This window comes from Fringilla coelebs (genome assembly GCF_963513975.1).
Source record: "Fringilla coelebs genome assembly, chromosome: 13".
NCBI classification, from domain to species: domain Eukaryota; kingdom Metazoa; phylum Chordata; class Aves; order Passeriformes; family Fringillidae; genus Fringilla; species Fringilla coelebs.
In genome coordinates this window covers 16,691,039-16,716,849 of record NC_140039.1, presented here as the reverse complement: position 1 = coordinate 16,716,849, position 25,811 = coordinate 16,691,039, and the positions used below count along the sequence as shown (strand labels likewise).

Here is a 25,811-nt window from a genome sequence, read left to right as displayed (position 1 = left end):
CAAGTTCCCAAGTGTCTGCTGAGCGTCTCTGTTTGGAGTGCCTCACTCACAGCCTTGCCAGTAATATCAGTGACTGCTCTAAATTCACATCAGGCATGTGCTCTGCCTCTTGTGACTAATGCACAATGTATTTTTTTAATTGATTACTCTGCTCTACTGACTCAGGCCAGAAAGGAGTCAGAGGAAAGGACTCAGTCGAGTACAGATGAGATCTAAAGGTGTTTAACTGTTTGGTGGCTGTGGAAGCAAACTGAGGGCAGTTGGTAGGACTTTCTCTGAAGAAAAACCTTAGGGTGAATCTCTCAGGCTGTTGTGGGCAGGCAGCAAACACAGGTGATCAGTGCAGGTCTGATCCTGCAGCTGGTGCTTGGGCAGGCACTGGCACTGCAGAGTTGTCCTAATCCTACAGCAGGACAAAAGTAGCACAAGAGAAGGAAATGCCAACAAGAATGTTTGCAGGATTTCTTATTTCTGTGCGTTATGAATCGCTGTAGCACAGTGCAAAGCTGGGAATTTTCAGATGAATCCTTAGGAATGAAGAATGTTACGTAGCTTTTGTTGGGTTTGTGTTTACTTATTTGTTTCCTTCTCTGAAAGTCACATTCTCTGGATAAAGCCTTGGCATGCTGAGCCACTGCTCTGCACTCCTTGCCTTTGGGATTCAGAAACAGCCCCGCAGTGCTTGCATGTAACAAATCCAGTTTGGAAGTGCAGGCTTGTGGGAGAGCCCAGATTAATGGAAGAAAAACTGATGAGTGGAGTTGATAGCTCTGTAGAAGGTAAAAAGTGGAAGCCTGCAGATACCTGTGAGCTGGCCCTAGGGGATTAGGGAATCTCTCTGGGATGGGTTTCTCCTCAGCTGTTAATAAAGTCACCATAACTCTGAGTGTATGAACTCAGGGCCAGCCTGGGGGCCTGCTGCAGCCTTTGAATATTCTTTCTGTTTTTCTAAGAGAGCTAAACAGTCCCTTTTTCTGCTCCTGGCTGTTTCAGGCATCACAACAGGATCCGCAGCATTGAGGGCAGGGAGCTGCAGCCCTACGTTACCCTGGAAACGCTGGACCTGAGCTTCAATGACATCACGGAAATCCGAAACGGCTGCTTCCCACAGGGACTGCACATCAAGGAGCTGTGAGTCGTGCTGCTTGGGAACTGCTTTTGTTGAGTTACCACAGCAGAGAAAAGGGCCTCAAACCTTTAGGAAAAGGAGTCATGGATGTAAGAAGTGTGGGATTATTTGTCAGGATTTTAAGTGCAAGGGAGAGTTAGAAGGCAGCACATTGTTATCATCAAGTTATTTTTTGAGTGCTGTTTGGTTTCTGATGTAGCTATAAAGAATGCAGATTATTATTAATTGTGTTGCAAGGAAAAGATATCTTTCAGGTAGCCTACATCCTTCGTGTGTAGGTGTCTCTATAAAGAATGCAAATTATTATTAATTGTGTTGCCAAGAAAAAATATCTTTCAGGTATCCTACATCCTTCGTGTGTAGGTGTCTTTACAATTGCAAACCCATGTGCATCAGGAAGAGTGGAGAGAGAAAGCAGCTGTTTCATCACTAAAGTGGCTTTCTGAATATTGAGAACTGAAGTGTCTCAGATTTGAAGAAAACGAGGTCAAGCAGAGTAACAAACTCCCACAGGATGTTTGCCTATTCAGAGAAACATGAAATAATCTGTGTTTTAGGTACTTTTGAAGAGGTGCAGGCAAGTAGTCTGCCTGCATTAAAGTTTACGCCCAAGTCTGTGTTCCTGGTTGCAAAAAGGTGTAAGAGAGTGGTGTTGTGGCTGATGTCCTGCAGAAACAGCTCCCTGTGGCTCAGACTAGCATCCAAATAAAAAAGACCCCTGGGACAGATACTGGGAGGAAAATGGGGAATGAATAGCATCATCCTGCACTGGAATGGTCTCCAGTTTCTGGCTTCCACTCCTGATTGCCTTGTTCAAGTGGGAGGGTGTCAGGGAGCTCTTTGGAAGTGCCCAGCAATTCTCAACATTCATCACAGGCTCTGGGAAATTCCCTTTGTGCAGCCAGAAATTCAGCTGGTTTGGAGTCACCTCTGTACTTTCACCAGCTTGTCTGGAGACCAACTAAATGCTGATAAAAGGTAATTTCTGACAGAAGCATTCATTTTTCTGCTGTGATTTATTGCAGCTACCTGGGGAGCAACAGAATCAGCACCCTGGAGCCTGGTGCCTTTGATAGCCTGTCCACGTCCCTGCTGACACTGCGGCTGAGCAAAAACAGGATCACTCAGCTTCCTGTCAAGGCCTTCAGGCTGCCCTCACTCATACAGCTGTGAGTACAGATGTCCACTCTAATTAAGCTCAGCCACACTTGATGGAGATAAAATGATCCTGGGGGCGTGCGCAGCAAATGTCACTCATCCTCACCTGCTGTGTGTGAAGTGTAGAATTCACTACGCAGGAGCTCTCTGCCAGCTCCTGGGAAGACTCACTGGGAGAGGGTTTTGTCTTCTACCTCTTGGCTTTTCAGGTCATTGTTTGAATCAGGTGGGGAGGGAGGGAGGAATGCTGCAGCAGACATCAGCATCTTTTGCACTTGGCAAATTGAGACAAATCTGCAATCTGCAATCTTGCAAGCTGCTGGTGTCTGTGGTGCAAGAGAGGTTTGCAAGATGTTTCCATTGAGAGGGACAGAGCTCAGCTGCTGTGTTAGTGTTTCAAGGCCACACAGGTATCTTTATGTGGCAATAAAAAAGCAATGAGGGAAAGTTGTTAAACTGTGTGAGGTGATATTTGGGCAGAGAAAATTGCAGCTCAGATGAGTTAACACACACATGGTCGTTGTTCTGCCTGCATGGGGACACACAGACATCTGCAGCTATAAACATGCTTTATGTGTAAAACAGTGGCACTAATGATTGAGCTTTCCCTTCTGCTGCTGTTGGAGAAATGGGCCCAGCCTAAGTAAGGCTCATTGCAATCTTTCCATCAAATTTGACAGGCAGAGGGTCCACCTCTGTCTATTAGCATAAAGCCCACAAATGCTGTTGGAACTTGCACCTCTTAGTGTCAGCCTCTCTTGACTGAGAGAGAAATCCTCCAGCCAGGGTGTGCCCAAGGAGAGTGTGTGCATTTGTGTCTGCATGCACACAGGATTTACAGCCAGTCTGGGACAGGAGGGGGGACACAATATGAAAACTCTGTTGCCTCTCAGCTGGAAGTTGCTGTCCATTGAGTGAGGGCTTCTAATTCACTGTGTTTGACTGCATCATGTGCAGAACTGTGCTGAAAACAACTCAGTCTGTTTAGGAACATGGTTTGCACTGAGAGATGGAGTAATTGGTGTTCTTAATGACTGCCTCAGAGCTGGCTGTTTAACTCTGCAGATAAACATGAATGAATTGCGAGTTACCCAGTTTGGTGTGTTGTAGGATTTGTGTACAGTTCTTTTTCTGGCAAAGCCTGTTTCTCTAATAGCCCAGGAAGTGCAGTACCACAAGGGACTTCAGGCCTGCAAAATCTTTATTGCTTACTTGACTTTAATTATTCTCAACTTGAGCTCAAGTTCAACATCGTTTTTTTAGGCAGTTGAAAAGTAAGCCTAAAGTCTCTATGGCTTCTTCATCTTTTCCAAAGCAAGTTTGGATGTTGTAACCTCCACCATTTTCCTCAACACAAACACTGAATAGGGAACTATTCTCAGCTTAATCTTGTATGTGTGGAAAAGTATCAGTTTTAAAAGCTTTACCTTCAGCTCTTAGTGCACTGTGTTGAAGTTCTCCACTGACTTAACAGAACTGCATTTTCACCTGGTATGTCTGGGTCAAGCAATCCATAAGACTGATATAGGTTGGTAAAGCGTGCTGCAATGATGTTGATATTGCTATTCAGAGAAAAGATATTGCCAAAATTTAGGCACCCAGGGAAATTCAAATTTAATGAACCAGGCTGGAAACCATTGTATACACAAATACTACATTGTTATTGGACACACTTTCACTCTTTATTAGTTTCTGATATTAGGGGAAAAAAAATGTGACATTTTTCAGGGGGACTGAAAGCTTTCCTTTCAGACTTGGCCATAAAGTTTCCTCTTGGGCCCACACTTTTGGGGCACCTGCATGTTTCAGAGCACATTTTTACTGGGCAATTACAAGTCCTATAAAAACAATGGATTGTAAAGGAAATAATGCCAGTGTTTTGGTTCAAACGGTGTCTGTGCTTGAGGGAGGATGGAGAGTGGGAATTGATGAGAAGGATCAATGGTTGAAAAGAAATGCAGAGAGAGGAGGGATGAAGAGAAATTGCTGCACTCTGTAATTTCTCTGTGGTGGAAGCCTGTCCCAGGGTGAGTTTGTTTAGGAGCTCACACCCAGCTGCCTTCCCTGGATAGCTCTGGGATTGAAAGTTTCCGGTGCTGTTCTGCTGTCTCCTGGGAACCACTGAGACAGGAGCTGTTGGCATTGCTGTCCCCATTGTGTGCTGCACAGATGACTTGGTGAGAAAGGGCTTCAATAAACTTGTATGGCCTTGGTGATTTCAGGGAGCTGAACCGCAATCGCATCCGCCTGATCGAGGGCCTGACGTTCCAGGGGCTGGACAGCCTGGAAGTGCTGAAACTGCAGCGCAACAACATCAGCAAACTGACTGATGGGGCTTTCTGGGGCCTGGCCAAAATGCAAGTTCTGTAAGTTGGTGCTGTCACATCCTTCTCTGTATTTTAGCAGTGACCCGTGCTGCTTCTCGTGCTCCTTTCTTTGTCCTGCGTGCCCAGAGCTGCTGCAGCCGTGTTGCCACATTTCTCTTCACAGAGAAAACACAAGGCATAATTTCTCTCAAGAAGAAGAATATTTTTGAGATTCACATTCTCTGAACCTCAGAGAAAGTAAAAACAATTCTTATTTTATTTGCTATGCCTGTGTTTGTGTAAAAGTAGAATGCAATATGGAGATTGTTTATTTAAAGTAATGGTGTTTTATTTCCTTGGCCAAGAATGGGTGTGTGTGTCGGGACTGTCGGGTGACAGTCACGAGATTCTGTGCAGTTGTGTGCAGAGTTGAGTGCTGAGCAGGTTCAGTTTAGATGTAATGTAAAATAGGGTAATACAGAGTAATAGAGTATAATAAAGTAATTAATTAGCCTTCTGATAAGATGGAGTCAGATGCATCATTCTCTCCCCTCGCCGGCGTGCCTACAAATTCGATACAGCATCTTCTCTTCAGCTGACCCACCGTTTACAAAAGCTCACTGCTTCAGCAGGTGTTCAATAAACAGCACTGTCTTTTAAGCTGTGGCACTATTCCTTTGAAAGTTTGACAGTTTGAACTTTCAGCATTTATCCCAATTGGTTTTTAAATATCTGGCTTCTGGAAATTTGTTTTGGCTGATAGATGGAAACTCTGTGTTGCAGACAGTATCGTTCCACCTCACGGGGTACCTAGAAACCTTGGTGATGCTTTTTTTCCATACCAGAGAAAAAATTAGTCATTGCAGAGAAATACCTGAAGCTTCCAACACCCTTGGCTTCCAGGTGTGTTTGTGAGGTGCCAGGTGGTGGAGGCAGCATGTTTCTGGGTGCTGCTGTCACACAACCGAGACTCTGCAAATACAACCTTGAGTGGCTGCTCTAAGCCCAGTTTACTTGCAGTGGAGCTTCTCTCTGCAGTTACATCTCCTTGCGGGCATTTCCTTTGTGTTGTCCTTGAATTTCTGTCTTTGTTTGACAAGAAATGCCCACACATGCACGTGTCCATGTGGGTATGTAGAAAGATGTGTAGGAATAGCTAAAATCCCAATTCTTTTTGGGAATTCTTTCAGCGCTTGACCAGTGCTGCTTATCTGTCAATTCCTTCTGATTTTTCTCCACAGGCACCTGGAATACAACAGCCTGACAGAAGTGAACAGTGGCTCTCTCTATGGCCTTTCCTCTCTGCACCAGCTTCACCTCAGCAACAACTCCATATCCCGCATCAACCCCGATGGCTGGAGCTTCTGCCAGAAGCTGCATGAGCTGTAAGTTGGTTTCTGTTGTGTTGTGTAATGTTGGCAGGAGAGGGTGGAGTAAGAAATTTTCTCAAGGCTTACAGCTCCCACTGTATTAACCTGTAGAAATGCAGGAACTGCAGGCTCCTAAGTGATGCCCTTGTTGTTTAGGATGTTATGACCTTCAGAGCAACTGTGGTGCTCTGTTAAAACACATTTGTACCAGAAACAAAGGCTAGAACCCACTAAAAGTGCACAGCGCCAAAAGACCTGGAGAGTTTGTGAGATGTGGCTTGCCAATGTTTTTAGCTAGTGAGTTACAAGACTTGTAACTTGCCATATAATGACTGTTCAGCCTGAAGCTTTGCTTTATCCTCTCTATTTACAAAGAACAACCATGCTTTCAACCAGCAGAGATTTGGCCCTTTAAAGGCAGTTCTCCTTGTTTCTCCTGTTTACACTTCATCCTTCCTGTGGGGTTCAGTTGTTGAAAAGTAAATACATGGGCTTTGCTCTCCTGAGGTGCTGGGAATACAGCCTGACAAATGAAGGAAAGCCTTGCTGCTGAGGGCAGCCCCACAAGGGTGTCTTTTGGGTCTGTGGCACTGCTGAATGCCTTTTTGAAGAGGCTCACAGTATTTACAGAAGGTGCTGCCATCCCCTCTGTGGCATTGTGCAAAACTTTGGTTTTTACTTTGACACATGGTCAGTGGAACTGCTATTCATTCTGCTTGGTGCAGGAAGATGTTAAACATTGTCAGGGAGCCTCCTATCCACCAAAAAGCAGTATGGTAAAACAACTTCCTGCTGCCAGGGGCCTCACTCTGCTCTCACACTAGAGCTTGGTATCTGCCCACCCAGCTGTGAGTCTGACACATTTGGGCTGTGGATTCAGAGATGGGTAGACATGACACATGTAATTTCTTTATGTTTAGAATTAACATGCTAGCCTGTGATCTTATTTGTTTATGTGTTGGTTGTTTTTTGGGGGCACAAGGAAGTAATTTATTTTTTTGTTTTAATTAAATGCGCACGTGATTGTTGAATTGCCTAATTTTTCAAATTGCTGCAGAACTGCCCATGCCTTGCACAATTCTGTGGACAGCTGCAGTTCCTTCATGTGTGGATCCTCACATGATATTTTGCTAGATTAAAGCAGTGTTAATGGATAGATCTTCAAGGCAGCAGATCAGAACTGGAACTGTGCTCTGCCTTTGGTCTGTTAAAATCTGAAGCATCAAAAAAGGGGAGCCTGCCTTGCCAAGGCACTCACAGCTGAATCCTTGGAACAGCCAGTGCAGGCTCTGCACTGCACAGAACCAAAATCTGTGCCTGTGCTGATCTTTATTCCAGCCTGGGTTAGATGGGATGGGTCAGGCCCACCTGCACCTCCCAGGGCTAATGGCAGAACTCCTTTAGGGAGAGCTAAGCTTGTCTTCTCTACATGACCCTGTCTTGTGAACCCTCAAGGTTTGGATTGGAGGTTGCTTGTCATGCTGAGTCCTTTTTCTCAGGTATGGATTAGGATCTCATCCAACAAGCAGTTCTAACAGTGAGCTGTCCTGTCTTAGAAGCAGTAGTTGCAGAAACTGGGGTGCAGGATGGGGTAGATTTGGAAGATGCCTGGTGGTGTGAGGCACTGGGGTGTGCCTGACCTGACAGGCAGGATTGTGCTGCAGTTTGAGGCCGTGGCTGAGATGGGAAAGGTGATTGTGTGGGAGTTAACACAGCTCTGCAAAGTACTACAGGCTCTTTCAGGTGCTGCCTTTAGGGTAAGGCTGCTGCAGGGAGCCATCAGATCTCAAACTGAAACTCCCACAGCCAGAGAGTGCTTGTAGGAGAGGTCTGTGCTGAAATGCCAGGGTGAGGAAAGGAAGCCATGGATACATCCTGACTGACTCGTGCACTTTGTTAGTGGTTTCATTCCTGATTGAAAGATCCTTGCTCACCTCCACTGTTGCTAAACCTACTGGGTTTCAGTTACCAGCAAACACTGTGGCTGCACAGGGAGTGAATTTCAAAGTCTTCTAAGGAGGGAGTTGATCATCTGAAGGAGGAGTTATCTCTCATTCAGTTGCTGGGACAAAACGTGAACCCAAGGCTCTGGGCTGATGTAAGAGACAAGGAGAGAAAGCTCTTGCCTTGTTCTGAGCATGAGAAAGGGCTGATTGTATTCACCAGTCAGGTGCTGGAGCATCAGCATCATGGAAAAAACCACAGTGGGAGCAGAGGATTTCATCAGAGGTAAATGGTGACTTGGCTGCTGGTCCCTTTCTACCTGTAGCTTGGTCAGTGGGAGTGAAGTGTGTTAGAGGTACCTGGTCCAGAACAGGCTGGCAGCAGCAGCTCCAGTTGCACAGCAGGGCTCTGGTTAACCCCTTCAAAATCTCCTGCTTCTGGCCAGGCTGGAAGGGCTGTGTGGACAAACATTGCCATTTATCCATGCCAGTGATTTCTCACTGGTAGAGACGACAGGTCAGGGGAGCAGCAGAGATCTGCTGGCTTCTCTCAACCAGACAACCCACACTGCTGAGCTGAGGGGGGAAACCTGATTTTGCAAATGGACCTGTCCTGAGGCAGGAAGCAGAGCCCTGGCAAGCTGAAGAAGCCACTGCCAGGTGCAATAGCCCCTGAAACCTTCCATGTGTGACACCAGTGAGGGTGTCCACGTCCTGCTGCTGTCTGTCCATCTTGGGGTGACATCCAAACAAACAGAGGGAACATGCCTTCACCAGTTGTGGCAGGAACTCTCATGTGTGGAATCAAAAGGAACTATTTATTTTCTCAGCCAGGTTTAGGATTACTTTTGAACAAATTTTTTTTTAAAGCCAAATTCTTTAATAGCAGGTGAGGACATAATTTTGACCAGATGCCAGTTCTTCATAACTAACACTATAGCTTCTTTAGGAATGAAAGTATGTTGTCCCATACCTTCAAACTCATTAATCTTTGCTGAATTTTTTTCCAGAGCTTGCCCTCTGCCCACTCACACAGCTAAAAGATAGACAGCCCCTTTGCCAAGTAAATGACACTCTCAGTGCTTTGGAGTATGTGTCTGTTTGGACTTTGGTTTTGGCTTTGCAGTGGATTTCATGCAAGCCCTAGACACATTTTTAAGCAGACTCATTAACAGGCAGCACTAGAAGAGGAATTTGGAGATTTGGAACTCAGTGTTTTTTTTTTTCTTGTCTGTTCAGTGAAGAATTTCAGTGCTTGTTCAAAGCTGTTTCACTTTTTCAAAAGTTGAGCAGCCCAAACCCTCACATCTTTTGAAGTGAGTTGCACTCCCAGGTCACTAATAAGGTGGTTTTGAAAATCTGGTGCCTGCTGCTCTTCTCATCTGAGAATCCAGGCTGGCCTTCTGCAGCAGGGCTTTATTCTGGTTAGGAGGTGGTTGCACAGTGAGTGAGGTGGCTGCAGCAGCTTCCCAAGGCTTGCCCTCAGTGTCACATCTCCAAAGCCTCATCTGCACCTTGCTGGGAGAGCAAAGCTGCTGCCTTCCTGCCAGCTTCCACACTGCAGCAGGAGCAGTGCTTGAAAAAAACCTCCCAGACCAGAGATAATGCAGGCAAGGGGAAGGGATAGATGGAAAACTAGGGAAAAAACCAACCCTCCAGTAGTCTCTTGTAAGTGGAGAGGATTTAAGGCAAACTGTGCTCCTCGACAAAGGGGAGTGGGAGGAAGGAAAGGTGGCTGGTTTACAACAGACACCTCCTTTCTGTGGGTGAAAGGAAGCATTCAATTGCCTTGTGGTGAAATGCTTTTGGCTCTGGACTGGGGTGGAGCTGAGGCACCCACACCCAGAGCCTGGGGCTGGCTGTGCACAAGTGCAGAATGATAAGGAACCTCCTGAGCACAGCAGTCTGGGCCCTGCCAAGAGCGTGTGTGAGCTCCACGATCCATCAGTGTGACATCACTCTGCACCTCGCAGGGCGTGGGGGGCTGTTCCTGTGAGCTCAGAGCAGTGGGGATTGAGCCCCAGACCCTCACCCAGCTGCATGGGGGCAGGAGGGGCTCTCCCTGCTGCAGCTGACAGGGTGTGTGCTGGCTCTCACCCGCTCCTGGGACAGCCCCTCTCTGTACCTGCACAGAAAATTGCCCCGTTGCTGGGTACCAGCTGCCTCCTGCTCCTCAGTGTCACCCAGGCTTCCTGTGGTGTCCTGGGGCAACACCTGCAATCAGTGTTATCTCCTCACCCCCCCAGTGCATCACCTGCTGTCAGGTGGGTGTGGGGGCAGGCACTGCTCGGCACAGAGGGGTTTGGAAGATGCCAGATGGATTGACAAGAGCTGCTGTTGCATTTTTTTTCCCCCAGGGTACTCTCCTACAACAACCTGACCAGGCTGGATGAGGGAAGCCTGGCAGACCTCGGGGGACTGCACGTGCTGAGGCTGAGCCACAATTCCATCAATCACATTGCAGAAGGTGCTTTCAGGGGACTCAAAAACCTCCGTGTCCTGTAAGTTGCTCTCAGCTTTTGTCAGACCACACCCATGTTCCCTCCCTCCGCAGTTTGTGTTCTGCCAGATGGTTCTGCTTTGAAGATGCTTTGGGTGCCCATGTCTGGCAGTTTCAGGTCTCTGAAGCCACCTCAGCTGATCAAAAGTCCCTGGGGTCTCATTCCTGCAGCTGATAGCAGTATTTCTCTTGCTATTACATTGGCTTTAATTGGAATTCTTAGAAAATCTTGGTTCCTTTTGACATTCTGCACTCAGAAGGAGCAGGGAATGATTCCTTCTACTGACAGCACTGGAAAATTGAATATCCTCTTAAATGTGCTCTTGAACCCTTCTGTATTGTTACTTTTTTAAACTGACTAGTAAATATAAAATTATGATTAAACATAAAATTATGATTATCATAAGGTGATGGTAAGAAAAAAAAACAATGGAAAACAAAGAAATGTAGAGGTTGGGCTTGAGATTTGACTGTACCAGAAGTGTAACAACACATGAAGCTTCACCCAGCCTTCAGCCCAGTCCTAGAAATAAGAAGCTTTTGCAGGTACCATGGAAGTAAGCAGAAGTCTTTAATGCAGTTGAGCCCATGAAACATTCTGTGCTCTGATTTTCATGATAAACTCTGAAAAACCAAAAAAAGTTGCCAAGGGCAAAGTTTCATGTGCCCTCCTACTGAATTGCAGAAATGATCCCTCCAGTGCTGGCTGTGGCCATTTACCACAGACTTTTATTTTAAAACCACTGACACAATACAATACCTGGAAATATCATACTGGAAATGAGCTTGCCCAGCCCAAATAGCAGCTGGTGAGGTTTTAGGAGCAGTAGTGCCCATGAGAGCAGTGTGGCCTTATTATTTTATGATCTAGGTTATATTAAAGAATACTATACTAAACAATACTAAAGCATAGAGAAAGGATACAGACAGAAGGTTAAAAAGATAATAATGAAAACTCTTTCCTCAGAGTCTGACACAGCTTGGCCATAATTGGCCATTGAGTGAAAACAATTCACATGAAACCAATGAAACAATCACCTGTGGGTAAACAATGTCCAAGCACATTCCAAAGCAGCAAAACACAGGAGAAGCAATCAGATAATTATTGTTTCCCTTTTTCTCTGAGGCTTCCCAGCTTCCCAGGAGAAGAATCCTGGGCAAAGGGAATTTTCAGAAAAGGTGATGCTGACAGAGTTGTAGCATTGTACCATTGCACACTGAGAGCTGTGTGAGACTGAGGTACATCTGGGCTTGTCTTATGAGCACCAGAAGAGGGGGGATGCAGTTCCATTCCTGCAGCTCTGTCCCCTTCCTGGGACCTGCAGGGCTGCTGGCTGCTCTCCTCCCCTCTCTGGGAGCTGCAGGCTCAGCACCTTCATCTGGCACACCACAGAGTTCTCACAGTCCTTGTGACAGCACCAGACACGTTCCCAGGCTGGTTGGGTTCAGCAAACTGATTTAGTTCTTCCTTCCAAAGAAAAAAACCCACACTTTGATACTTTTATTCCTCTTCAGAAGCCCATTGTGGCCTGAGTCATTAAAAGGAAATGGGAACAGAAAAATCTCCCCCTCTTTACAGTACTTTTTGCATCTTACTCCTTTCTTTATTGAAGTTCATAGTGAAGGAAGTGACTGGAAAGTGAGTTTGGGTTTTGTTTGCTTTTCTTAAACTCAAGCCAAAGCCTTTCAGCCACTGGGCATTGAGAAAGGGACCTCTGAGGCAGCTGTCAAGACCGGAACTAAAGGTTTCCAAAGACAAATGGAGGGGAAGGGAAGCTGCTCCTTCTCTTTGCTCTGCACTGAATGTGGAGCCTCTTTTATGTCCAGGGCAGAGGGGGAGGTGGAGAGAGGGAGTGTGTGAGCGAGCTCTAATTTAATAAAGAGAAAGGCCTATTGGGTCCTGCACCTGGTGAAAAAGAGCTGAGCATGCTTTAATTATGGGCTATTGTTGGGGAGCCTTTGGTGGGTGTGAAACTGCTGAAATGTGGAGCTATTCAAATAGAGGTCAGGCCCGGAGACCTCTGAGCACAATGATTAACAAGGCTGCGAGCATTCAGGCTCAGCCAGCCAGAAAGAATAGGAAATTGGCAACAGGGGCTGGGAGAGGAGTTGGAATACAAAGAGAGCAGGGCCAAAATACCCCACTCTTTTTTTCTCCCTCTCTCTATTTTCACTCATTTGTTAAAAAGGTTTTTTATTCCTCCTTTCTAACACTAAACCTTTGAGTTGCCACTGGATGAAGGAGCAATACCATTTTCTTTCCCTTTTTCAAGAAAACACAATGTGTGGCAGTCAATTAATAAAAGTGTGTGTCAGAGCTCCTACAGGCTGTTCCCACTTGTCTGTCCCTGCCATGGGAAAGGGTTTGCTGCTCCAAAGACCAGTAGCCCGTGGTGAGACTGAAGAGGAGAAATGTCTGAGAAGGGATTTTCCCTTAAAAAACAAACAGAACAAGGGACATTGGCTTGGCAAGCCTAAGGAAAATGTAGAAACTGAGCTCCAGGAGGATGTATTTGCTCCTGTCCCACCAGGATGGTGCTGGAAATGCCAGCACATCAAAGCATTCTCCTGGACTCCTCTCTTTGGCCCCCATAGCCCACGGGGATGTTGGGGTTTTGTCCATGCCTGTGGCACAGAGCAGCCCACAGATCACCCTGGCACCACGGTGATGCTGGCTAAGGCCAGGGCTCTCCAGGGATGGGAGTTCAGGTCTCAGGCTTAAGGCAGCTGAGAAACAGGAATTGTGGCTTTTGGCCATCTCCCTTCACATCTTTAGTTCACCCTAAAGCAGAGAAAGGAGCAAAGACTGAGCCAGTGGAGGGGAGAACATTCCCATATTGAGACTAGGCTTTCTTTTTACATTTGTTTTCCCTTCCTGTGAGTTACTGTGTTTTTGTGCTGCCCAGAAGCCACACTGTGTCTGGAGCATTGCAAAATGAAGGGGGACTTGGTTTTTCTTTATTTGGTCTTCATATTTTTTTTATCTGGAAGCGTTCTGATAATCATCTTCAAAAGGTGTGAAAGGAGTACCTGAGGGCTCAGGGGTTATCTGGATGGTGAAGTTTGCTTTGGTGCTGTGTTTTGCCAGGTTTTAAATCAGAGTGATGTAACAAAACCAACAAAGCCTATTCAGTTTTTCTTTCTTTTTACTTAACATTGGAAATGATGAATTTCTGTCTGTGTTGCTGGGTATTCATTGCTAGCTGGATTTAAAAGCTGGGAGGGAAGGATTTCTAAACAGTCTGTTTAAACAGCTTTTGTGGATCTCTGTGTTTGTTCTGTGTGCTTGTTTTTCTTCAGACCTCTTTGACTCTTGTAATTGATGGTCAGTTTGAAAGCCAGAAGAAGCTAACTCTGAAAAAGGAATTCTCTTGTGGTTTTTTTTTTTTTTTAATGGTTATACAGAGTTAGGCTGGTGGAGTGATGCTGGCACTTTCCTTTGTTGAGTTTTCAAGTTCATTGCCAGAAAAAATGCAGCTTTGTAGAAAATACACCAAATCATCTTCCTAAGATTCAGCTATCAAATACATGTGTACACTGGAATGCCTAAAGTGATCTTATTTCATGGTAGTAGCATTTAAGGACAGCAGTTTCTTTCAGTTTAATTTGAGCACTTAACTTTCATTTTCCTCCTCCTGTTTGGATGCACAGACCTAGAAAAGGACAGAAACCTGCTTGGTAAGAAGTAGCTGTCAGAGGCTTTCAGCTAGGAACAAGCCAGAGCTCTGGAAGGACCATGTGTCAGGGCAGGAGTGATTGGTGCTGCTCTGCTGCAGGACTCTGCATTTTCTGATACCTGTCAGGAGAACGTGGGAAGCTCTCTTGTGGCACTCTGCAGCTTCCCCCTCTTGTTTGTAACAGTGACATTGGGACTGAGCTGCTGATTCTGAGCTCTCTCTTGTCCTCTCCCCAGGGAACTGGACCACAACGACATCTCAGGCACAATAGAAGATACCAATGGAGCCTTTACAGGCCTGGAAAACCTGAGCAAGCTGTGAGTATCCCTGGGCTTGAATTCTGCCAGAGGGTTTTGTCGTGTGCCTGTGTGGGGTTGGGTCTGTCCCCTTTGTGCAGCCTCTCTCACCTTGGAGCAAGACAAAAATCAGCAGAAAAGCTGAGCTGTAGTGGTTTTGCAGGCTCACTGCAAGAGTGCAAAGGTGGTTTTTAGGCACTGATGATTTTAAGCAGGTATGGGGCAATTATTTCCTTTCTAAATGGTGAGCAGACAGTGCCCACATGCTGCAGTTCAGACACAGAGAGGAATTTAAGCTGTTTTCATGTACAAAACTCAGCACAACCATTCCTCACTTCTAAAAGCAAACAAGCAACAAAAACGACCCCTTGCAGTCTCCAGCGAGGCACTGATTGATGCAGCAAATAACAATAAACAGAAGAGAAAAATCTCCCCACTTCCTGTTAGAGCAGAGGATTGAAACAGGATTCCTTTCTGTGGGATACTCTTTCTGAGAGTGATCTTTCAGGCTCAGTTCCATGTGCAGTGACAATAAAAGGCACCATGGGGCACGGGCTCTTAAAGAGATAAAAAGACTCCCGAGGCAAGCATGCGCCTTGCAAATGTTTATGGCTCGCTTGGCCTTGGCCAGGATTTTCACATTGCTCTGTGCAATCCCTGTCCCATTTGAAGCAGGGGATATAAATCAGCCCTGTCAGAGGAGTCTCTGATGGCTTGTGACAAATCAAGAGTCTCTAATCATTACCTCTTGCCTTTGTTGAAGTTCTCAGCGCCCCCCGTGCCGCTGTCTGTGCCGCTGGGATGGCACAGCCAGAGGTGCAGTAAAAGCACCTCGATGGAGAGCAGATGGCTGCAATCCATCCTGGCAGGAGGAGGGACATTGTCACACATTGTCACGCTCTCATCACAGACTCCTGGGGGAGCAGGGCAGGCTGGGGTGGTGGGCATGCAGTGCTCAGGGGAGACAGATCTGGAATCGCAGACAGAGATGGCATTTCATTGTTGCTGGGGGGAGTCGCAGAGGGGAGCGAGCTGCAGCTGCAAGGAAAGTGGGGCAGAAGGCAGAGGAGGATTTAAGGACAGGGGGAGCCAGGCAGGGAAGCAGAGGCAGTGTGGGGGTGAGAGAAAAGTGAGTGAGAATTGCTGTGCATGCAGAGTCAGGGAATCTTCCCATGACTGCCAGAAAAAAAAGGCAAGAGGAGCAGATGTGGTGGGTAGAAGAGTTCTTGGCTGCCTGACTGAAGTGTTTGGTTTGTCTGAAGAAACCAGTGAGAGCATGTGAGCAGCTGGAAGGATGATGGGAGCAGAGGCTCTGTCCAGTGGGATTTGCAGGCTGTAAGGATCATGAGTCTGAAGTGCTGCTTTGACAGGGGAGAGAAGGGGGTGGAAGGGAGCAGAGAGAGCTGTCCTGGTGGTACATCCCTCCAACAGGGCCACGGGCATGGGAGCAAAACCAGTGGTCCCAAGTGGTTAGGATATGTTAGAAATGCTGGGTGCAGATAACAGGAGAGCGGTGAGAAGTCCAGAGGGGACAGCATGCAAGGAAAGAGTTCAGCAAAAGGATTGCCTTGGAAAGCAGGAGCAGTGAGCCCTGATGAGCTGTGGGGGTCAGGCAGAGGCCAGGAGGAACAGCAAGAGGGGAGCAGGGGCAGCCTGTGGGGTTATGTGCTGGCAGCTCTGCTGTTGCTGTCCCCTGTGAAATGCCCTGGCCTGGTGTGATGTTTGTCAGCCAGCACAAGGAGCACCCCCAGAAGGTGGCTGGGTTGGGCTGCTGGTAGCCAAGGGTGCACTCAGGGCTTGTGCAAGTCTAAGGGAGTTTGGTTTATGTCTGTCTTTCCTTTGGTGACTGATGCTTGTCATTGCACGTGGAGCTGGGCCAGCTCTAGGCTGGCTGAGGGATGTGTGCAGGGAGGGTTTGTGCAGGGGATTGCAGCACATTGCTTAGCCTGGGAGAGCATGTGGATCAGGTTGGTTTGGGGAGACAGGAGTGGTTTAATTACCTGCTGTGGGACAGACAGCTTGCTGGGATTGTTCACTGTGAGCCAGCATGTAAAGCTAAAAAATGCTCAGAATATGAAATTATTTTATTATTATTTCTTTCTGAGCCATTTTGAGAATACTTGTGAGTGGTCGCTTTTAAAGGGATCTCCTCAGAACTGTTTTAGCTTATCAGCACATAAATCCCAAATTGGTGATTTCTAAGGCTGAAGTGAGTATCAGGATTTTTTTGTAAATAAAAGATCAGCCCTTTCAGCAAACATTTCACTGTGTGATTTAGGGCCTGTGTTTAAACCGTCAGCCTCTTTAAATGCATTAGCATACAAAAAATAAATGGGCACTTCAGAGGAGACCTTCCAATGAATTAATAATCACCTCAGCTCTGTGGTGATTGCCTTAAAAGCCCTTCCCCTTTGATCTGGCACAGATTAGCCTCTGAAAGGATTTAGCACAGAGAGGGTTGTTCACTGACATGAAGGTGTTAAACAGAGATGGAGAGGCCAGTCACTTTAGCCTTCCCTGAATTATATATGAAGCTCTCCAGGATGGAGAGCACAGGCCTAAATTAAAATGTTTCTTGAAGAAAGAGGGAGTTGAGAAGCACTGAAGCATAAAAAGCACCGGTGGAATCACAGTGGAACAAGGAGGTTCCTAATTATTCAAGCTGCTAAACGTAACCAGCTTTTTGATGGCTCACTCAGCGAGATCTTCCTGCAGGTGCAAAACTGGCTGGAGGAGAAAAGGCTGCAATGAATTGTGTGCTTGGCGTGTAATTACACTGGTGCAGTCTCCAGGAGAGTTTGTGCTTGGCTCTGCCCCGTGGAGGAGGTTCAGGCCAGCAGTGGGATGGCTGATTGTGGCTGTGTTTGTTGCCTTCACAGCCCTTTGATGGGGGCCTCTAGGTTCAAACTCAGATTTGTAGAGGCACTTAATTGAAATTAGTTGCAAGGAGTAATGAGTTTGCTGAGGCCTGACTAGTTATGTGTTTAGGTATTTCTCATGGTCAGTCATGGAGCTGTGTGCACCTTCACAAGAGGGGTGGTTGTGTTTTCCCTTCCCCAGATGCACTCCTTATCTCTGCACAGATAATTAAACAGATATCAGCAGAATCTCCAGTTTTCAAAGACCAAAATCCACCGAACAGTAATAGAAATCTGCAGCCATCAAACTCAAGTTCAGCATATTTTTTTCAGCAGCAGTTGCCCATAGAACTTCCATTAGAATCATAAAGGTTGGAAAAGATCTTTAGGATCATCAAGTCCAGCCATTAACCTAGCACCATCACCATGTTCATCATTAAACCATGTCCTGAAGTGCCACATCCTCATGTTTTTGAACAGCTCCAAGCATGCTGCCTCTGCTACTTCCCTGGGCAGTCTGTTCAATGCTTACAACCCTTTCTCTGAAGAAATTTTTCCTAAAATCCAATCTAAACCTCCCCTGGCACAGCTTGAGGCCATTTCCTTTAGTCCTTATTTTATCCTTACCTTGTCCTTAAAACACATTTATTAGTAATATGGCTGCAGAAATCAGTGTGTGTGTATGGATGCAGCCATTTGACCAGAGTTTACATATAGTAAATTATTTACTGTATTAATCATTCTAATGGATTTCTCAAAGCCTTCATTAATGCAACATCCCTTTTACCAAATGATGGCACACATGATTGCACACATCCTTTGGTGCTGGGGGTATTTGAGGCTGGGCTTTCCTGGAGCCAATATATAACCAAATTATCCTGACATTTGAAAAGTGCTTTGTGGAAAGCCTTGACAAGTCCTTGGAAATGTATTTGCTGATGGAATGGCTGCTCATGCTCCATCTTGTACTCCTCTCCCTGGCCAGTGAGCAAGCAGTGGGGCCATCACAGCTGTCAGTCTTTTTGGGGTGCAGATGAAGCCTTCACACCCCATACTGAAGGGCAGCTCTTGAATGAAAACTCAGAATCAAATGCAGCACCAGATGTGCCCTTTTCCCACCTGAGGTGTGGGTGATGGCTTGCCCTGGACACCACGTGGTGATAACAGATGGACCTGGAGGATAAACCTTGGAGGGAGCCTGGGGAAGGAAAGCAGTTCCTAATTAGTGACACTGGTTGATGTTTTATTAAGACAGGTGAGGGGACTGTCCCTTTGGCACAAAGCCTGCCCCTGGCCAATATTTATGGAGAGCTGTTGCTCTGGAGATGGCAGCTGGGCTGGGATCTCTCCAGCTGGCTGTTTTCTGGTGATAGCCCCCTCATGCCACTGCTGATTCAGAGGAATGCTCTCTGGTCACAGATGCAGGCAAGCCCACTCCTCAGCTCTGGACATTACCTGCTCTGCCTTTTGCTCCTTGCAGCCATCCCTGGGCTGTGATCTGTTGTGTGGTGTTGCTTTGCTGTTATATTTAGCAGGAAGGAATGAGCAGTGCCTCCAGGCAGCTGCTGTGTGAATGTGCAGCTCAGGGACAGCCTCAGCTCTGTGTGCTGATGGCTGCTCAGGCCAAGCACCAGGGAATAAATCACCACTCTTCCTGCCTGGGAAGAAGTCAGAAATGAAAAGTTTGTGGGGAGAAACCAATATCTTGTTAAACTGTCACTGCACTTAATCCTGTCCACAGCCAGCCTGTGAAGAACAGAGGGGACCTTCTGTTACTCAGCAAGCTGGTTCCCAAGCCCAGGAGCAAACCTGCCTTTTTACATGATATGGCACATTCCCTTCTGCGCTGTCATCACTATTAAATTCAAATGCAGATAAAAGGATTTAATTTCAGGAGCAGGAAAGCGAGTGTGCTTCAGCCCTCTTAATCTCTGTGCAGTTCAGATTTCCTGGGACTTACACTGAGTGTGTGTATCAGATAAAGCCACACTAATTGTGTTCCTCCTTTTTTTTTTTTTTTGCCCCCCTCTCCCCATTTTCTTTCTGTTTATCTGGCACTGGATGTTTGGAAACTGCAGAACTCTGTTTGGAAACAAGATCAAGTCGGTGGCCAAGAAGGCGTTCTCAGGGTTGGAGGCTCTGGAGCACCTGTGAGTAACCCACCATGCCTCAGAGTTTGGGAAGGGGGGCCTGCCAAAAGTAGCTGCTTGAGAAATCTGCTAGCAATTTAATAGTGTCTTTGTAAACTGAGAAGCCAGTCCATTTGTGGGGGCCACCTGCTTCCTTCTCATTATAAGTCCGCCTCAACTTTGGCCTTTTTTTGTGCCAGGAGCAAAGTTATAGAACATATAGGAAATTTGCATGCTCTTAATTTTTGAGAGTATCACCTTGACTTGCACATTACTGCTTTGCAGGCTGTTAGCCATGAAAAGAGGCACAGCACTCTCTCCTCCTTTGCCCCAGCTTCCTCCTGAACCCAGGCTCTGGCAGTGGCACGTGTTCCAGATGACTGGGTCTGATGCATCCCCACTCAACATCCCCACTCAGCACAACCCCCTTAGAGCCATTTGCAAGAAGTAAATTTTGGCTGCCTCTGTGTAATTTTTTTCTGTGTCCCAAGGCTGATGACTCCAGCAGTGATTCATGAATAACCTCCTTTCTTGGATTAAGAGAAGTTAAAGTATATGTGACTGTGCTCTACATGTTTTATTGGCTGTTGATTGTATGAAATGTTATGGCCATCAGAGCACACTGAAAGGTTTGGGCTGCCTGACTGGGAGCACATTCCCAAATAAAGGTGCCCTTAATGTTCTACTGAGATTCTCCTCTTTAAGCAGTGCTCATCTGCCCTACCTGTCACTTAGTAAACTTCAGCCCCAAATCTGATATTGCTTTTTCAGAGAACAAATTAATTTTTTAATTAGCAATAGTTGTGAGGGAAGGCTTTAACCCCTTCCTTTGGAGATACTGGGATGTTTTTTTAAACCCAACAGTATCCTCTCCAAGTCATTTTCAAATAATTCCTCAGATGCTGCATAGTGCAAGTATTTGCCTTCTTTTATGTTTGCTGAAGGTCTAGCCTGGGTTACCACATTCCTGACTATCTTTGGTTATCAAGGGGGCTGAGGAATTTCTGAGCTATGGATGATGGAGGTAGCTCAGCCTGAGAAAATGCAGTGAGAAGATGGAGTAGGGAATGACATAGTGATTCAGTTAAGTGTAATTTTTGTTGGCTGGCTATTGTTCAGCAATATTTTAATAATACAAAGGTATTTCAAGGAACACTTCCATGCACTGTGAGTGCTGAAGGCCTTAACAAGGAGCTACCAAATCACCTTTTGCTGGAGGCATTGCTTAAATCAGTGTGGAGAGGCTCTGTCCCAGCCATGGCATCTCTTTTTTTTGTTGACCCTGCCTGTGGTTGTGCCTGCAGGAACCTGGGGGACAATGCCATCCGCTCCATCCAAGCCGACGCCTTTGCCAGGATGAGGAGCCTGCGGCAGCTGTAAGTGATTGTCCTGGGCAGGGGGATCCTCCTGGCCCTGCACCTCAGCAGCAGCACAGCTGCTACCCACACGACCATTCATCCATTTCCCCCTCCCCTGCATCCTCCTCTGTGGGGTGTTTCACTGTCACTGGATGTGACAGTGAGTGAAATTAGATCATGGGGACAGGTTCTTGCAGCAGGTTTGTGCCTGTGCAATTATTCATCTCCATTCAGGAAGCCCAGCCCTGCTCCTGTTAGCCAGCTCTCCTGCTCACAGCACCATGGGTTTAATTCCCAGTGGTCCATCTGCTCCCTTGCTGTTCCTGTGTTTAGGGCTCACACACAGGACTGATACTGCAGTGATAAGCACCATTGGAACTGCATCCACTTGTCATTCAGCCTTCTGGTGTAAAAATACACATGTGTTATCAGAGCTGCTGCTTGTGCTCCAGGCTGGGGCTCTGCACTGTTATCAGACACTGTTTCCAGTCTTGCCTGGTTTCCTTTTCTCCTCTTCCTCGTAAATATTTAATCCACTGTCAGTGTGTTGCTATGCCCCAGAGTAGTGCAGTGTCTGTGGAACACAAAATCGTTTATTTGGTATTTGGTCAGGTACAGGTTCTTGCTGCTGACATTGGAAATGGCAATCAGATGGTCACTGCTGGCAGTGACACTTGATACCAGTGACTGGAGTGAAGCAGATAAACACTGTGTGTCTGTTAATGTGATTAAAAACTTTATCTACTGCACTGGCACTTGAAACAAAATTGAGATGAAGGATTGATCTTATTAGGAAGAGATAGTGAGAGCCCAGATATTGTGAAGGAATGTTTATAAAAGGGAGAAGTTCAGACAGAGGACATTTATGGCAGAATGCATTGTGCTGAAAGATCTCCTGACCTGTCCCAAGTTGCCAGGAGGTTTTTATGCCATCGTATGTGTTAGAGGCTACACATCCTGCTAGAACAGGAAAGTGGACAGCTTTGAAAAATCAATTCCCTATATTTCCTCCCTCTCCGGTCAATTTCTTTCTTTTTCCCTTCCCTGCTCATTTCAGACTTCAGGATTTCCTGAGGTATTGGGTAGAAAATTAGCAGGAGATTCACATCTTGGAGTGCAGTGCTGGAATTGGGATTCTGCTGTGCTCTCGATACCCTGCTCTTGCATAGCTTGTAGGATTGCAGGACAGGAGCTCTCTCTGGGGCATTTTCCAGTCTCTGAGGCATCCTCACATTCAATTCCAAGGATCAGACTGAGTTTTGCAAACCAGACCAAAGTATGGATGCCCTGTTTGTGTAAATTTACAGTTCTTCACTGGCCTTAGAGTTATGCTGAGCCATCTTCAGTGCCTCGAGGACATCCCTGCAGTCCTTTTTCATCCTTCCACCCATGCTGGGGGGCAGGAGGAATGTGTTTAAGATGAAAGGGCTGTGAGTTTCCCAGCCTTCCCTCCGTGCAGACTCACAGCAGGCTGGTGTTGGTTTTGTTTCCCTGCAGGCACATTAACAGTGACAGCTTCCTCTGTGACTGCCAGCTGAAGTGGCTGCCCCAGTGGTTGGTGGAGAAGAAGCTGCAGTCCTTTGTGGTGGCCACCTGTGCCCATCCTGAGTCACTGAAAAGCAAGAGCATTTTTGCCATCCAGCCAGAGAGTTTTGTGTGTGGTAAGTGTTGCCTGTGTGTTTTGAGGTTGTGTGAAGGGTAGGAGTCACTTGGGAAACATTTTCTTTGAGCACCAGCATGTTATTATGAGAGGGTTTCTGTTTTGTTTTGTTATTCAGTGGGATCAAAGGAAGCCCAAGCCTGCATTTAAAAAATTTGTCATTGGCTACAATTTATTTCCCACTAAAACCACACAGTGCATTGCTTGCATCCAGAGTATTCCTTACAGGGCTCCCTGAGTATTAAATCAAAAGGGACTAAGGCCTGTTCCACTTCCAGATGGGGCTGCACAGACACTTCCCCAGTCCTCTCTGTTTGATAGTATCAGGACAGCAGCTGTAATTTTTTTCCTTCTGCGGTGTTCTGAGCTCTTCTGTGGATTTGTGTTCTTCACCCATCTTTTCTCCCTCTTGGAGACAGCAAAGAGTTAAAAACAAACCCCAGAGGAGAATCCCTCCATCACAGCTGCTCCTGTGGGGCCAGTAAGGCCCACCCAAATGCTGCAGTTCACTTTGCAGCTGAGCTATGGTTTCATAGCTTTACTTAACACCAGCACACATAAACATCTACTACCTTTCTCATAAAGAAAAAGAAATTTAAATCATCAGAAGAGGCCAAATGGGTGCTGCTCAGGCCTCCAGGTTTTAGGGAAAAGAAAGGCCTGGTTTGGGAGCCAAACCCTGTGCACTGGCGCCAGCCAGTGAGGATCCTGGGTGGAGCTGCACAGGGCTGTTTGAAGGAAAAATGAGCTTTTGCAAACACTATTTAACTGAGCTGAATGCATGGCTTGCACTGAAGAGGGAGCAGAAGCTTTGTTCCAGTGTCCCATCTGATCCCCCAGTGACACCCTCTGCCTAGGTGGCCTCTGTCTGAGCAGGCTGGGAGGGAGCCTTGCTGTGCTCATCTGGAAGAAGAGATCCTGCAAGCTCCATCCCCACAGCAACATCACAAAGCAAAAGCAGCTTTGCTTCCCGGTGCCTGCCAAGTCCTCCAGGCAGTAGTAGTCCTGGTTCCAGAGGCCTGGCTGTTTAATTAAACCTTAGTCAAATATTAAATTACACCATTTGTAGAAACCTAATAAATGAATCTGCTTGGAACCTTGCTAAAACCAACAGTCTTCAGGGCAGAGAGAGAGTGTGCAAAGCTTTCCACCCTGGTCGGGTGACAGGCAAATACAGCTGCTTCTGCTTTGACAGCCTGGGCTGCACAGTCATGGAGTGCTTCAGGCCAGAAAAGACCTCTAAGATCTTCTAACTTTAACTTACTTACCATTAACTTCCTGCAGCCAAACACACCACTAAACCCTGAGTGCCACATGGACACATCTTTTAAATACCTCCAGGGATGGTGACTCCACCACCTCCCTGGGCAGCCCGTTCTGAGTGCCTGACACCCCTTTTGGGGAAGAAAGGTTTCCTATTAGCTCATCTAAACCTCTCCTGGCACAACTTGAGGCCATTGCCTCTTGTCCTATTGCCTGGGAGAAGAGACCAATCCCCACCTCACTAAAAGCTCCTGTGAATGATTTCCCTAGAGGTGACACCCTTTAAATGCCCTCTCTCCTCCTACTTCGTGCCAACACAGGTCTGGAGGTGAGGTTTTAAGTTCAGTTATGCTCTTCATGCATGGATTGTACAAGGAAGGTACAATCCATTAATAACTTCTTCAGACCATAGCATCTTTCTCAGATCCAGCTGGTGAAGGAGCTGGGTGTCTGGCTGGTATGTGAGGTCAGTCAGTGACCATCTCAGCCCACTGAAGGGACCAGAGGAACAACAGTCCCACGTAAACCAGCGACTCAGTGGAGCTGTGTGTGGCACACCTGCTCTGCAGAGCACTGCTTATTCCTCATTTCACCTCTTGGCTTGCTCCAGCCTCCCCTCAGAGCCCAGCCCTGACTCTCGCTGCTGTTTCCTCCCAGATGATTTCCCCAAGCCCCAGATCATCATCCAGCCCGAGACAACGGTGGCTGTGCTGGGCAAGGACATCCGCTTCACCTGCCTGGCCGCCAGCAGCAGCAGCTCCCCCATGGTGTTTGCCTGGAAGAAGGACAACGAGATGCTGCACAACGCCGAGATCGAGAACTTCGCGCACGTGCGCGCCAAGGACGGGGAGGTGATGGAGTGCACCACCATCCTGCACCTGCGGCACGTCACCTTCGCGCACGAGGGCCGCTACCAGTGCGTCATCACCAACCACTTTGGCTCCACCTACTCCAACAAGGCCAGGCTCACCGTGAATGGTGAGTGTGAGCTGCTTCCTCCTCCTCTCCTCCTCCTCCTCCTCCTCAGCCTGAGCTCCTGCTGAATTGTGGTACGGTTCTGCTGTATTTGTGGGGTGCCCTGATGAAGGGAGGAAGGATGAATCCTACTCCATGTTATTATTTTGTGATGCTATAATATATTTAGGAATGCTATACTAAACTATACTCAAGAATACAGAAAGGATACTTACACAATGCTAAAATGACAATAATGAAAACTCCTGACTCATTCCAGAGTCTGGACACAGCTTAGCCCTGATTGGCCAGTGAGTGAAAATGCTCACACCAGAAACCAATGAGACAATCACCTGTGGGTAAACAGTCTCCACACACATTCCTGATGAGCAAAACACAGGAGAAGCAAATGAGATAAGAATTGTTTCCCTTTTCTCTGAGGCTTATCAGCTTCACAGGAGAAAAATCCCGGGCGAAGGGATTTTTCCAGAGAATGTGAATGCCACACAATTTTTTGCTCCCGAGGGTCTGTTCCTGATGGTGAGCTCTGAACCCCTGCACAGCAGCTGTTTGTATCTCAGTGGGTGCTGGGAAATGCCCTGTGAGGAGCACACACCTTGGCTGCCATCCAGCCAACCACTTCAAGCACTTCAGCATGCATTGTTCTTAGCAGCTTGAGCTGCTCGTCTTTGGCTGCTCAGGTAGATTCTTTGCCCACTGAAAATGAAAATACAAAGGGATGCAAAGAAGAGGGATGTAGCAATTGGAAGTTCTCTGAAGGAGAGATAACTGATTGTTTTCACAGAAGAAAATTAGCTTTGATCCCTGCTCTAATGATCTGAGTTGGGGGTGTCATGGACTCTGCAGACAGGTGGGTTCTGTAGAAACACGGGATCAGTCCCCAGCAGTTCAGAGCCATCCTCCTGCCCATGGGTGACTGTCACCTGAATCCCCCTGTGTGAAGGAAAACAGAACCGCCCAGAAGATGATATTTCCCCACAAAATCACTCACTCATGCCTTTTTCTTGCTTTTCCATTATCAGTGCTGCCATCGTTTATCAAAACTCCCCACGACATCACAATGGGGATGGGGATGACGGTGCGGCTGGAGCGCGCGGCCGAGGGCCACCTTAATCCCCCTGTGTGAAGGAAAACAGAACCACCCTGCAGACGTTGTTTCCTTACAGAATCACTCACACCCTCTCCTTGC

At 46.9% G+C, this 25,811-nt stretch overlaps 1 protein-coding gene across 1 annotated transcript in view; it reads left to right on the top strand.

Annotated features, from left to right (window-relative positions):
- The window catches only part of LRIG1 (leucine rich repeats and immunoglobulin like domains 1), a 90,437-nt gene that overhangs the window by 55,707 nt on the left and 8,919 nt on the right, over nt 1-25,811 (top strand). The window contains exons 4-13 of the mRNA XM_084214623.1: nt 994-1,131; nt 2,155-2,298; nt 4,510-4,653; nt 5,835-5,978; nt 10,264-10,407; nt 14,320-14,400; nt 19,316-19,387; nt 20,671-20,742; nt 22,222-22,385; nt 24,305-24,625. Of these exons, the coding sequence (XP_084070749.1) occupies nt 994-1,131; nt 2,155-2,298; nt 4,510-4,653; nt 5,835-5,978; nt 10,264-10,407; nt 14,320-14,400; nt 19,316-19,387; nt 20,671-20,742; nt 22,222-22,385; nt 24,305-24,625 (1,424 nt within the window). The remainder of the gene's footprint in view (nt 1-993; nt 1,132-2,154; nt 2,299-4,509; nt 4,654-5,834; nt 5,979-10,263; nt 10,408-14,319; nt 14,401-19,315; nt 19,388-20,670; nt 20,743-22,221; nt 22,386-24,304; nt 24,626-25,811) is intronic.